Source organism: Epinephelus moara, chromosome 7 (assembly GCF_006386435.1).
Source record: "Epinephelus moara isolate mb chromosome 7, YSFRI_EMoa_1.0, whole genome shotgun sequence".
Taxonomy (NCBI): Eukaryota; Metazoa; Chordata; class Actinopteri; order Perciformes; family Serranidae; genus Epinephelus; species Epinephelus moara.
Genome location: NC_065512.1, coordinates 11,630,806 through 11,645,446, shown reverse-complemented (window position 1 = coordinate 11,645,446; position 14,641 = coordinate 11,630,806). Strand labels below are relative to the sequence as shown.

Below are 14,641 nucleotides of genomic sequence, written 5' to 3'. Positions count from 1 at the left end.
ATGTGTGTGTGTTTGAAGCTAGTAAAATTACTCCATTACACGTAAAAGTCCTGCGTTAAGAATATAAGTAGGCTACAAGTTCGTATTTTTCGCAAAATGTAGTTTACATAAAATATCAAAACTCTCTGACTCTTGTGAGTGTTTTACTATTGTTGCATTATTGGATTATTATTACTACTAATGCATTCATGTGGACATTAGCATTACACTGTTGTCGTTGGTGGAGGTGCGCTATGCATTTTGCGCTATTTTGGGTAGTCTGGTCAATTTTACGCACAGAACATACGATGATTTTAAAACAAAATAATATATTAATATTAATTCAATGGTAACAATGCATCAAGTAAAACATAGCTCCATAGATAAGCAAAACGTAGGCCTACAATATTTCCCTCTGAAGTAGCCTAAAAAGTAGCATTGGATCAAGTAGCCGAAAGTAAAGTACAAGAGGGAAGTCAAATAATTTGGGAAGCTTTTTGGTGCATTACCAAGAAAACCAACTGGAATTCTGAAGACTATCTTGAGTACTACATTTAGAGCTTCTCTGCTATATTTCTATGAAGAAAATATGTTGTCGAGTAAAATAATTTAGAAACTTTGGACCTTCAAAAACACATCAAGAACCCCGACCTCACTCCGATGACACCTTCACGTAAAATGGGACAATCGTGAGTTTATTAAATGGTTAAATCCATTATTTTTAGGAGTTCAGTAATTAATTGATTAAATCATTATTGCAGAGAAAAGAGAGAAACAACATGCCACACGTCCTTGGTAATAAAATAAGAATAATAAAAATAATTGTTTTATGTATTAACAATGCAATAAGCAACCAAAAACCTAAAATTTGTACTTCACTACAGTGCTTGAGTAAATATCCGTAGTTGCATTCCACCACTACCTGCAGGCTACTTTAATTCCACATTATATTATCTTTAATCTAACTCAACGAAAACCACAGTAAATGTAAAACAATCGAGGTCTATGACGTCATTTGACACGCAGTTATTCTATATAGTGACATCACATGTTGTAAACACTGGAACGTGCTACAGTGTGTTTCTATGGGAACAAAAGAGACTGTAGCATTAGAGTGGAATCATCCACACTGATGCTACAGAGCTGCAGTGACGTCTTATTCTGTGTGCTGTTGGAAAGCATGTTGAATCACAGGCTAGACTGTCTGGGACTGTGTATAACGAATAAGTAATGACAGTGTGAAGTGCTGGTGTGCATGTATCAGTCTTTGGTTTATTTTTTTTAAGGCGATATTTTATTGACACTATGACTAAATTCTTAATCCCTGTCGTTGGATATGGACAGAGCGGGGTGTGAACATGCAGCAATGCAATTGTAAATGCAACCATTATGTTAAAAAAAAAAAAAAAAGAAATATTCTAGATATTACGGCCTCTGCATATTTGGGTTCACTGCCGAAGAATTATACCGCACAGACAGAACAATTAGATCTCTATGATGAAAATAAACTATATAATCCGAGCCTGTAATGTCACATTACCACATCCTAAACTCCTCTGTGAGGCTCCTCTCTTTTTAAGCTCTTGTCAGATTTCTTTGCTTATTTAAATTCGCTTCAGCAACAATAATGTCTTTATTTTAAACAGCCTATTTTTCAACTAAAAACAATGGGGACTTAAACACACATGCAATATCTATACTATTTATTCGAACGTTTGGCTTCAATTTAACTGGTATGAAATAAAGCTAATATGGATTTTTATACTTGAATCGGATTAGTAAGGAATATTGTGAGAGAACAGGAAGGCAGAAAAGCCCAGCAGACTCATGAATTAATAAACAGACATGGAGAGCTGCTGCTGCTCTGTGAGACGTGTTGTCCTGGTGGTTGCCACATCTTCATTAGTCCTCTAGGTGTCTAATGTTACAGCTTTCTGTAGGCCTATAGCTTACCGCCTCCATCCACCGGCCACATGTGTTCCTATATTTAACTAACTAAATCACCAAACTAAACTTGGGTCAGTTTGGTATTTTTTTAATGTATTATTTAACTATTTTGATTTGTGCGGCGGCTGTTATTATCCAGCTGACCTGCAGCAGACGCCATTTGGTTTCCCTTATCAAAGGAAATGGCCACAGTGAGCGCGCTAGATTTGACTGTCTGTCTATCATTCATTCAGAGTGCACTGGTCCAGCTCCAAATCACATACTGGAGCTGATACAGTTTACCCAATACAATGTGGCAACTCTTCATCAGTGACCTCGAAAAGAGACGCTCACATCATGTCAGAAGAATGACCAGACACAGCAGTCTGTATCTCTGCACCGAGACTAAAGCGATGATAATCCAGATTATTTATTTATTTAGGCTATTTATTTGTTTATTTTTACCTCCAATATGAAATGGATCATGTCCCACTGGACTACACTGGATTATAGAGTTGATATAATGTCATAGTTTTGTGGTGCAACAAATCCTGATCTCTTGAACTAGCCTACACACACACACAGACAGATACACACAGACACACACACACACACACAGCTATAAGACAGGAAACCAGAGCTTGAGCCCTAGCCTGACCATAAATCGCACAGTGCTGACTCTGGCATGCAACCAGATGAACAAGAATGAAATGAAACAAATTCCTTTTTGCTGCAGAATCGTACACATGGACGTGACGACAGTTGGTAATATTTAGCCTTTAAATGTCGAGGGGTCAGAAGCGTGGAAAATTTGTCATAGTGGGCTTATACCATCATTTATTTCTCCCTGTTTGTCTCCATATTTATGGGTAACAGTAGCAGGCCTTATGCGCAATATGTCCACAGTTCAAAACGCATATAGAACCAAACATGGTTATTAGACTATTTTAAAGAAGACACATTTTATTTCCATATATTTTTCTTTATTTACACACTAGTAGGCTATAATTGAGTCTAGTAAGATAGCTGGTTTGATCATGTTGCCTTTTGTAAACAGCTGGTGCTTATAGGCCGCGTAGTGAAGAACAAAAATAGAAAAGAAAAGCGCAAAATGTCGTCGTTCATTGGTGCAAATAGCTTTAGTTTGACGCAAAACCCGTTCAGACATGATTTCTAATAGCTTATATTTATTTTTACACATAACTGTCGCTTTTCATTCTCAACAAAGTAACATTGCGTCATGATTTTGCCACATGTTCAAGAAAAATGGACACATTTTACATCCAAATATGTTTTTTCTCTGTTGTGCTAACGAATTTGTATTATGATAAAGATAAAACTAGTCTGGCTGCTCCTCTGCACTTTGAGATACACCATTTTATGATTGAGTAATAGAAGGAAAAAGGGGGGTAGAAGGCTCTTGTTTTCCTCCAGAGGACATGGAGGGGCTTGTGCTATTATGCGCAAAGATGGGGAGAACTGCAGCAGTCGAAATTCCTTTTTGTGCGAGGACAATTTACAACTTGGTAATAGACCTTTTTATGTGCCTCCATCGCCTGTCATTGGATGCCACTGGTCATGTGTGAGAGGCAAACGTCTTCATGGCTCTTTTCCTGATTTCCCAGGCGATTTTTTTCCCACTGCATTCTGCGTCTATGGCGTTCAAACCGATACGCTACGGTCGGGTTTCTTAAAAAAAAAAAAAAATCGCATTCGTTTCATAAACGTCTGATGAGCACATATTTGCGGCACTGCGCTGCTCTTTCTCCTGGATGACGTGAGGAGCGCTTCAACTTTCTTACATATATCTGACCTCTTCATACACACAGCACCAGCAGCACCGGCTCTTCACTGCTTTATCAAAATGCACCGCATAGGTAAAGCTCCAAGAATAAGCATGGATTACCTCTCGGCTATAGGTAAGCTCTCTGCGTGATAATGAGACTTTAATTGCGTTTGTGTGTCTGCACGTGAAGTTTGACAGCTTCCTGTTTCATTAGTCATGTAAATTAGCAGCAGGGTAATGGCTCTCAGGTCATTTGGTGCTTTCATGTGTTGCTGGAAGGATGGAAATAAATAGTTTTTAAACTTTAAACGCAGAAAATGCGCGTAATGATGCTGATGTAAATGTGCATTTACTGCTATATGCTGCATGAATCAAAATGGATTTTTTTTAAAAGAAATAATCTGGATTATTAAATGTATACTTGTGGTTTATACCTTTTTATTTCAAGATTATTCTGTAGAAATATGCTCGTGTTTGAAGCCAGTGAGTGTTTGTTGATACAGATAACTGGCTGCATTAAATTCCTAAAGAGCTGCATGTTTTGAACCAAACATCCCCCATTTTGTTTTCATCTTAAAGCATTAATTGCACGCCTTTTTATTTCCCTCTGTTCATCAGATTCAGCAGTGAAGTTACATCATGTCTGTAGCTACCACACTGATCTGATGAAACCATATTTTCACATGCTGTTCATGTGCTAAAATGCGCCACAGAGCAAATCTGCTTTGCTATATTCCACATATGCAAGCTCTGGCAGCAGAAGTAGAGTTTTCATAGCCGTCTTCAGCTGCCTGGAGATGGGGCCAACTGAACAAAGACAGTATTTCACTGTTGCCTGACAGGCAGCTGCGAAAGTATTTACAGCCTCACTGCAATGCGGCAAAATGGACCCTGGAAGACAGGCACAAGTAGAAGCCTGAGAACATGAGACAGGCTTCACTCTGTGTTTTCCTAATTCGACTTGTGGACACAGTTTACAGCATTTCTGTGTTTGTTGTGTGTGATTATGTAGGACAATGTCTCACCGCAGGCCCCTGCACACATTTGAACACATAGCACTTTCCATGAATGGATGTGGTCTCATTTTTTCACCCTTATTTAAATCCCCTCAGAGATGGAGTCTAGTCTGATAACGGATTTTTTTGGGATTAGTGTGTGACAGTGATATGTTTTGTGAACAAATGCTTCTTTCTATCAAGTTATATGAAATCCAAAATGTTTAAAAGCTGTTATTTATATAATTTATTTTATTTTTTCGTTTTCCACTAAGACAAAATTATTTATTCAGTGATTTTCCCCCCATATCATTATTACCATCATCACGTGCAACGTATTTATTTCGCTTTATCTGCTTAATGGTAAGTTATAACATCTACACTGCAAAACATGCCTATATTCGCTTGGCACACAGTTTCATATTCAGTCTATATATCTCAATTACTCCCAAAAATCCAAAAAGATAATTTTGCAAAAGCCTTGGATGACATTTCTTGTGATAATTGCAGTTTCATTTGTTTGAATTACTTAATTAAACCAATGCTTTGAATCAGGTTGCATCACCTGCTTTAAGAGACCTTCACTTAACTAAACGAATATTATAATACACTAATTTGCATTTAAAAGTGCAATTTATTCCTGCTTATTGCACATCTGTGTCAATATTCCCACCAAACATGTGATAAGGTGAAATTACTTGTTATACAGATGGACATTTTTTGCAGTGGGAAAGGAGGGAGGTCGTTAAAATGCCAGCAGAAGGCGCTGTTGCCCAACGCTCTGCCTCTCTGCTCCCATTCAGCAGGCTTTTACGAGCCGGTTCCCGTGCGCAGTGATTGGCTGAGATGCGTGGTCACGTGATCTGGTCCATTTTTGAAAGTGGTTTTGGAGTATTGTGTAAGAAAATGCACTATCTTTAGGGTAATGCTGGAGAATAAATCAGTTTGGTGACAGATGAGATGAGATGTGATGCTGCATTTGGAGGTGTGCTGGATTTTTATGTGTTCAACAGCATTTAAAATGCAGAAAAGCAAAATTAATGTGTCATTAATTGATCTTATAGAGACAGAACAGATGTTTTGTCACCTAAGAATTATTTAGGTAAAGATTTTTGATAGATTAGCTTCACTGATGGCAACTATTTCATCACTTTCACACAGATTCTTGAGTTGAGACTGCACATGGCATCCTCCCCATGATGACTACGAATAAAAGCTGATTGAGCTGAAAATAAATGACTTAATCTAAATGCATGCAACCCATAAAACCACAGCGAACACTGCACCAACTTACAGCAGGGACTATGCAAGTGCAGCTAAATCACCCAGGAGGTCACACAGAGGTTCCAGCCTCAAATTATCTCCAGGGAAATAACTTTTTATGAGGACATGCATGTAAAAAGTGACAAGCACCTGATTTGATGCTCCTCCATCTATCATACCTGCCCCACAGTGGCAGCCATCCAAACCTCAACATCACCAGCCCCTCTGCAGTTTGCACAGGAAAAAGGGAGAGGAGGAGCGAAGCTGCTGTGCACTCTGGGATTGGTCCGGAAGAATGAATGACATCAGTCTTATTGTGTCAGGTTCACTGGGGAGAAAATGTATTTGAGCAGAAATCAGTGGTGCATGTTTGGTGTTTTTGTGAACACTTAGGATCAGGGTGGTTCAGTAAAATGATATATAAGGTGATATAATCAGGTTTGTCCAATGAAGAGGTAAAGAAATATATGTTTTTAATTAAATAAGTGGAGAACAGGTTGTAATATTAGTAAGTCAGAGATCCAGTTATCTTTGGATCTGGGATTTGTTGTTTGCCCAAGCACAGCATCAGTAATGTACAGGCCTGCACATATCTGCAGTGCCAATAAAAAAAAAAATAAAGTATTTTCTATTTTGTCCCAGTGCACCTCTGTTCCCATTTCTATCATGGCAGTTACAACCTCCCACCTTCCTCCTTTCTGCGACTTTTCCTCAGTGCACATCAGTGTAATCGTCGTTATTGAGTAAGTGCAACTTTGAGGGTTATTTATGGCCCTGCGCGGTGTTGTGAGTGGCTGTGAGGAAACACGTGATGCCATTAAAGTTTGTTTTATGGCCCGGGACTTGACAAGCCAAAATATAATTCTCATTGTGTATTAGTAAGACCGTCCAGATGGGTTGGAATAGAGCTTGAATTGGCAGGGAGCGTGTACACCAGGCTGACTTTTACTTTTCAGCGTGGATGTGTTTGTTCCACGGTGTGCCATGTGTTGCGGTCTCTGTGGTAAGCTGTGTTTTATCATTATGCTCGTGGTATGGGCGTGTGATGTCACACGCATAGTGCTCGGGCTGTACTGTTTCCTGCCTCTAAAAGCGGCAACAGTGCGCACTCAGGACGAGCAGGGATAGTTTGATGATGATGATGGTGATGATGCTGCGGGGAGGAAATTGTGTTTAATGTTGTTACTGAGCTCAGTTTGGGTTTAAACCTCTTAAGACTCAATCGATGCTTTTTCGTATGGTGTTCTTCATGTTGTTGGGCTGATTCAGTGCTGCATGATGGAGTTATTTGATAGCATTGGGGTTTGTTGTTTGCTTGGAGGCGGAGAATCAACCTGTTGTCTGTTTTGTTTTTAAGTCTCCTGACGATTTAGGTGAAATATTATTAAAGGCCTCATCAAAATATGTGCCGTCATTATGTTGCAATTTTCATAATTCACAAGAGAAAATGAGCTTGGCTGCTTTAACCACATTAAAGGTAATAAACAGCTAAAACAAGCATTGAGGTAACAACAACAAAAAAATAATTCAAAGGTTTTCTCACATTAAGTCTGCAGCTTTTTTCACTTTAGGCCATTCCTGTTGCAGGCCTTTAAATTATTAATTTCCTCTTCCACTGTTAGAAATCCATTGTAATAACGTTTAATAATATTTAACACAACGCTGAACGGGAATTTAACCTTTATTTTGTATTATTACGCACCAAAAAAACGCGCCATTCCTTCGCCCGATTATTAGATTAAATAGGCCTCGTGTTTTCTGTTGCTCCCAAACGCTCCATGTGGAGCTTTTTTATAGTAAAACACCTCGTATTTAAAATGAAAAAAGGCGCAAGCTGGACTAGTTAGCCTTTGGTTTAACACAAGCTGTCAGGAAACGCTGACTTTATCATTCTTTTGTTGTGATTCTCGGCTTTGACCCGTCTGAAGGTCCAAGCAGAGGAAGGTGAAAGACAGGTCAGGCTGTCTATGTAACTAATACTGAGATGTGAAGTGCAACAACGAATTTTTGCAGACTCTATAATTTCTTTTTGAGCTGCAGTTGAAACGAATATTACATGTTTTGGTTAAAATTTGAGTGTAAATTTGCAGAGTGGAGATTAAAGCTTAGATGTGCGTCATGGTGAGATTTTATTTCGTATAAAGACATGTAAAATAATCATTTAGCTGCTCTCTGTTTTAATTTCACCCTTTAAAGGCCTGTATTCTCTCAACGTGTCCAAATGAATCAAGCTGAAAATGTAACTGAAGTCAAGACGTTACAATAAAATGCAAACTCCGGTAAATATCAGTTAGACAAAACTGTCCCCATGTGCCTTTTTTTATTATTATTAAAGAAGAAAACATGGGCTGAATGTGTGCCACAATCTTTAGCAAGATTTTCCAGAGCCATGATGTGACCCCTGTGTCACATTTGGCCACATGTGCCTCAAAACAAATTTAATTTGTTGAAATCAGCACCATAAGAATTCAAGGCTGCTCCTGCTATTGGCTCTATAGTCAGGGAACATATTTAGATTCAATTATTGCATTAATATATTTCTTTAAAAAAAAATATTTAGCCTCTCTTGGCCATTTTTGGATCATCCTCAGCTTTAATTCATGCGTAAGGATGTCTCAGAGGGACGTGCAGTAGCCGCCATGGTGCTTTAGTTAATGGCTGACGGGGAATTGGTAAACTTTTGCACCCTTTGAGCTGTCACCAGCAGCGAAAATAATTGAACTTTTTGATAAGTTTGTAAATGATTTAGTTTGACCTCGGTGGCCTCTCGCCTCATCTTTTGTGCTGATAAGCTCCCCTTTATTAGGCAGCGAGGATCTAACTGTTATCTCTGTATTTGACCAATGCTTATCTGTGATTACGAGCTGGCAGCTTGGAAAAGTGAGAAGTTATTTATGTGTTTGAAGAAGGTTTGTTTGTTCTAATACTGAACTTGGGAGTGTGATGGTGGGGAAGAGGACACACTGCGCAGAAACCTGGGTTGACCTGACATACTGGTATTTTCCTTCAGTGTCTTGTGCCTGTCATTTACTGGCTAAACTGACAGGAATATCTCTGCGCAGGAGCCGCCTGCAGGCCTACAGTTTCATTTTTGCAGACTTGACTTTTGACCTAAACTCAAGGAGATGCTTGTACAAGAGAAATGCATTAAAGGGAAATTATAAAATCTGGAGGAAAAGCTGCTTCAAAGGGAGAAAAATGCGTAAAAGTTGAGATTGAATACAGTGAGACATTCTGATATGATCAAAGCCTGTAATATGACTTCTGCAGAGTGTGTTTTACTCCATCTGGTTGTGATCCTTGCCTCTTATTTCCTCGTGTAACTTTGTTTCTGTGAGCCACACTGTGTTTTGTTTGGCTTGGAAGTGCCCTGCAAATAAAGTGATGTGGTTATGCTTGCTAAAAGTGGGCTTGCCGTCGTCTATATATACCCTGTAGAACCGAATTTGTGTCATAAAACCACAATCACAGATTCGATTCTAGGGGAGTATATGGTCGATGAAAAAACTTCGACTTATCCGCCATCTTTATTATTATTATTATTATTATTATTATTATTATTATTATTATTATTGTTATGATCATGAGTCTGTTGCATGACGTGCTGTCAGATGCTACAGTGACAGTGTTGGCTTATGGATGAGATCTGACAACAGCACATACCTCACAAAGAGGCGCTCAGGGCGTGTTGTAACTCTATATGCTGTAAAGGAAATCTGACGCAAAATGTTGCACAGGAAAATTAGGCATTATTAATATTTAGGGTCATGTTGGAATTAAACACCAAAATGGATTAAGTAAAAGAAAGCCAGTGCACGCTCCAGCTGCAGCCTCTTCCTCCTGTGGGTCGCTTGTGTCTCTACATTATTGATTCCCAGAGGCTGCTGCTGCTGGCCAATAGGCTTCAGAGACAGTTTTTTCAAAGGGATGGGAGCAGATGAAGTGATGAGATTCGTGTAACTTTTGGATGACCCCTTCTTGACAAAGACAGTGTCCATCAATTGTCCTCAGTCATTATTCGCTGCTTTTATGCCATGGGGCTTTTTGTATCTTTTGTTGGTTTCTCTGTTGAACACCGTGCCTCCACGTTAGAGCTTAGAAACTGATATATTTGTATATCTGCGTGCATAAAACGACTCTAAATGCAGCCAGGGTTTCATATTTCTTTCTAAATATATGATTTTAAAGTTAAATATTGAGGTATAGTTTGAATTATGTGTGTTTTTCTTATTTTCCCTGCATGCTTTTTTATTATCCAAAATGCGCACGCAGATGTTTCATTACAATATTTGTTTTTCCGCCACCGGGGTGTAATTTTGGTGTATCTTAAGTTAGATAAAATTGCTTTTAGTTGTATGTTTACCCGTTTATGGACCAGCATCACCTCTATTGGCCGATCTGGTCACATGGTTCGCTAACTTTATTCAGTTGACACCAAGTAGGAGGGCTTTATGGAGGGAGGAAAAAAAGACAACTCGAGAAAAATTAGTATTTTCTACCTTCAGAAATTAATGGCCATGAGTTCGTATATGGTGAACTCTAAGTATGTGGATCCCAAATTTCCTCCCTGCGAGGAATATTCACAAAATAACTATATACCTGAGCAGGGCTCGGACTACTACAGTCCATCGCAGGACACAGACTTTCAGCATCCAGGGATCTACCCACGGCCAAACTACACGGAGCAGCCCTTCAGCTGCAACACTGTGCAGGACTCCACAGTGCAGCCACGGGGTCATGTGCACGAGAGATCCAGCCACTCGAGTCCTTTTAGCGCACAGACTGAGCAGGGGCCCCCGGTCCAAGTGGCCGGACCCCGGACTTGTGGACAGCAGCAAAACACAAAGAGCCAAAATGGGATACAGTCCAAGCAGCCTGCAGTAGTTTACCCCTGGATGAAGAAAGTCCACGTAACTACTGGTAAGATTTCCACTTCTTCTTCTTCTTCTTCTTCTCTTATGGACCAACTGAGACCTGTACTTTAGAAATCATTCAGTGTAATATTTATGGGAGTCTTTGAAAGGCCTCGCCAATTACACAAGTCATAAATTTTTATAGCTCAGGAAATAGGCCGCTAGGTGAGCGCCTGAAAGCTCCTGAAAACACATATTGACCGGTTGTAATGGTGCTTAAATCTGCTGCAAATCTGCTTAAATTCATTTAAAAACCACTCATTATTTCCTGCTCTCGCTTCCTTGTAGCTTGTTCTTAAAGTTTGAGCGCCCCGGGTGTGTGGAGAGAGACGCCTCTTGTTGTATTGTTTTTTCCTGCATGCTGCATTGGCCACATTTGGTGACTTTTTTCTCTCCCTCCTTGTTTGTTTTCTTTCTCCTATAGTGAACCCGGATTACACAGGATCTGAGCCCAAACGGTCCAGAACAGCTTACACCCGGCAGCAGGTTTTGGAGCTTGAAAAGGAGTTTCATTTTAACAGGTATCTGACCAGGCGGCGACGGATTGAGATTGCCCACACTCTTTGTCTCTCCGAAAGGCAGATCAAAATCTGGTTTCAGAACAGACGGATGAAATGGAAGAAAGATCACAAACTCCCCAACACCAAGGGCAGATCTGCACCAACCTCCAGCCATCTGCAGAGCATGCAGAAGGATAACCAGACTGATATCACGTCATTATAAGAGAGGAGGAAGGTGTCACGCACCTTTTTTTTTGTTTTTTAGAAATAAACTGTACATAAAAAAAGACAAAAGGGTGCATCTGACTTTTGCATGGACTGATGTTGTTTTTAGCCTTTTATTTTTTATTTAACAAAAAAGACCCCAGCAGTGTTGACTCGAGACTGAGTCAGAAAATCAATCAGTCTTTATAAGTCAGATGTTTGAAAGTTCTTCCTTGTTTTATTTCCTCAAAGAGACAAAAACATCGAAACTTTTCTTTTTCTTTCCTTTATTTTTTCCCTTTGGACGTTTACCCACCTGAGGACATTTAATGAGCAACCTCGGCTGATTTCATGGATTTAAACAAAAGTGTTGCAGCTCTTCTCACGTGGATTCACGCTGGTTTAAAGATTGAAATGTCTTTATTCAGAGCAGGAGAGCCCTTGGTTCAAATTCTACACACATACACACACACAAAGGTTATTTCAGTTTTTCCTGCTATTGAAACCTCACATTAAACGCACAACATATATATATATATAAATATACTTGAAGGAACCATTATTTGCATTTAGAGCACGCCAAACACACTTTCGTTAAGTTGCAAAAACCCCGGTGAATCTCTCAGCTCCAGGTTTCTTTGTGACTCGTATGTTTTAATTTATTTTGTACAATAAAGCTTTGAAATTTTCTTAGCCTAAATATTATTCCCAAAAGCAAGACATTCCTGTGTGCATACTATTCTGAGTGCCCTTATAAATCTCTCCTGACATCTTTGTAAACAGTGTACATTTTCAGAGGCTCTCTCGTGCCATTTGGAAGTCTTATATGAAAGATCATTTGTTCCTGCATGGCATCGAAAATGAATATTGGATGTTTCTCATCGGAAATAATCAAATCCAGAATATTTAGGAGTATAATTGTTTATTTTTCTTGATATGATTTTTTTACGTCATTATTTATTTGTTTAAAAAGTGTAAATTTTCGTATAGCACACACACAGTTTTAATTAATTCGTTAAACTTTAATTAATCTAAAAAAATATGTTTGAACTCTTGTGGATTATTAGCATGGCTTTATGCAGAAGTTTTAGTCTTTAGTTCATGTGGGAATCTTCTAGTTTTTCATTGACACAACCGAGGGGGGGCTTTCACGTCACGTCTCAAGACAGATATTTCTTGTTTTATACCGTCATTGTCCTCGGACAACAAACAAAAAAAAGCCCAGAAGCTCTCCCAGTACGAAGAAGGTCTTCTCTGTGAAGTCTTCACCATGAGACGATTGAAAAGGTATTTCAACCGAAGGTCGACAAAAGCAGCAGTGGCAGGTTCATCCAGGGGACACATTTCAGCCGCAAGGACTGACCCCAGCACCCCTGACCCGCCGGACAAGCAGCATTTTCTCTCCCAGGCGCTCTTCGCTTTGGTTTGGAGGCTTTTTTTGTCCACACTTAAAAAAAACAAAACATTCAAAGCAAGAGTCAGTGCGTCAATCTCCATAGTTTCTACACGTGTTTTAACAGTATTTATATCAGCCCCCAAAAAGCTTCTGGTTTGTGCATTTGTCTCATGTCAATATGCAATCTTTTTGGTTTTATTTTTGTACATGCTTTTTACCTTGTATTGTGTATTGAGATGCGAGAAGTATATTGGAAAATAAAGATTTCTACTGATTATGCATTTAAATGGCTGCAGAGAGCACTTTGTCGCGAGGTTGGGGGAAAAAAAATCTGAAGAATTCTTTAGATTTGGAGGAAATAAATTTCCCCGGGCCCACTGACGTATTTTAAAAAAAAAAAAAATCCTTCCTGCTCAAATTTGTATTCTATTCTCATATTTTGTTTGGTTATTTAGCACCAGTCCTTTTGCGCCGTTTTCAAAAGGATCACTTTTGGTGGGAAAAGATTTCTCAACATGCGTGTGGAGCCATATGGACCCACAGCCCCTTCACAAAATATCCACAAATGCACCAAATGTGCGCTGCATGGGCAAATTCACCCTCTTCTCCTGTCAGGCATGGAATTTACGATCATAAATATATTATTAGTCTTCTATAAGTGTGGCATATCTTTAAAAATACCATAAAGAATGAGTTTCCAGCCTTAATTCAGCCTCGTTGGCCCTTATCGAAAGAAGCGCATGATTGCGCAAAAACACTCACAAGCTCTGAGTGGAGCTTTTCAAGGTGATTATATTCAATGAAAACTGGCTTTGCTCTCTTGTAAGACTTTGCATTGAGTCAATATCGCAAAATATTTATTAGTTACATGAGTCTTTATTATATAATAGAAACACAAATGAAGTTTACTGGCCTCGTAGATTCAAACTGACACATGCAAAGTTTATCAGAGGCGGTGGTGCTGCTCCAAACCCACATTACGCCACATTTATCACTAAATATTTTTAAAATACAGGCACACACACATTATAAACCACTCTATAGTTGATATTAAACCCCCTCATGCTTCACAAGTTGTGCCTTTATTGAATACGACCCATCGCTACACTGACCTCCGACCCTCCACACTGCAGAATCAGCCCTGATACAAACACAAGTGGCCATAAACGGACATGTGGAAAGACAATCTTCAGTCACTCAGCAGTGTTTTCATCCCCAGTGACCACTGTCTGATCCCCACCGGGGCGCACGGGGGCCTAGAGGCGCGCACATGGCGCTTATATGTTTGTGTGTGTATGCGTAAAATAGGAGCGTGTGTCATATGGATTTCAGAGAGAAGCTGAGACAAAGTGATGCTACCAATCCACCATCCTGCCATAAATGATCTGCACATAGATGCCGAAGAGAGGATGAGCCGGAGAGGGAGAGAGAGGGGGGGAGATGAGGGGGGTGGGGGGAGGGGAGGGGAGGTGTTATTGGCACAATTGGACAAATAACCTACCTCATATACATCACTAGTTTTAAGATACAAAGAGAATGCTATTTTTTATTTTGCATTAAAAAAAACATTTCATATCAAACTTGCTGCCTGATATTAAAACATGAATTGAAATTAAACATATCCCATCACAGTCCCCCCCCCCCTCCCCCCCCCCCCCCCCCCCCCCCCCCCCCCCCCC

At 39.5% G+C, this 14,641-nt stretch overlaps 2 protein-coding genes across 4 annotated transcripts in view; both read left to right on the top strand.

The window, feature by feature from the left end:
* The first annotated feature begins 3,531 nt into the window (after positions 1-3,531).
* The window catches only part of hoxd3a (homeobox D3a), a 19,805-nt gene continuing 8,695 nt past the window's right edge, over positions 3,532-14,641 (top strand). Inside the window, exon 1 of one of the 2 annotated variants that reach the window (XM_050048601.1) lies at positions 3,532-3,824. The gene's annotated coding sequence lies outside the window, so the exon portion shown is untranslated. The remainder of the gene's footprint in view (positions 3,825-14,641) is intronic. The other variant, XM_050048600.1, reaches the window with a different exon arrangement.
* On the top strand, positions 6,832-13,243 carry hoxd4a (homeobox D4a). 2 transcript variants are annotated; one of them, XM_050048603.1, is made up of 3 exons: positions 6,832-6,952; positions 10,557-10,869; positions 11,287-13,243. In XM_050048603.1, the coding sequence occupies exons 1-3, from the start codon at positions 6,911-6,913 to the stop codon at positions 11,583-11,585; spliced, it is 654 nt and encodes a 217-aa protein (XP_049904560.1). In that variant the 5' UTR covers positions 6,832-6,910; the 3' UTR covers positions 11,586-13,243. The 2 variants fall into 2 exon arrangements, with proteins under 2 accessions (XP_049904560.1, XP_049904559.1); XM_050048602.1 differs by lacking the exon at positions 6,832-6,952 and having other exon boundaries at positions 9,463-10,869.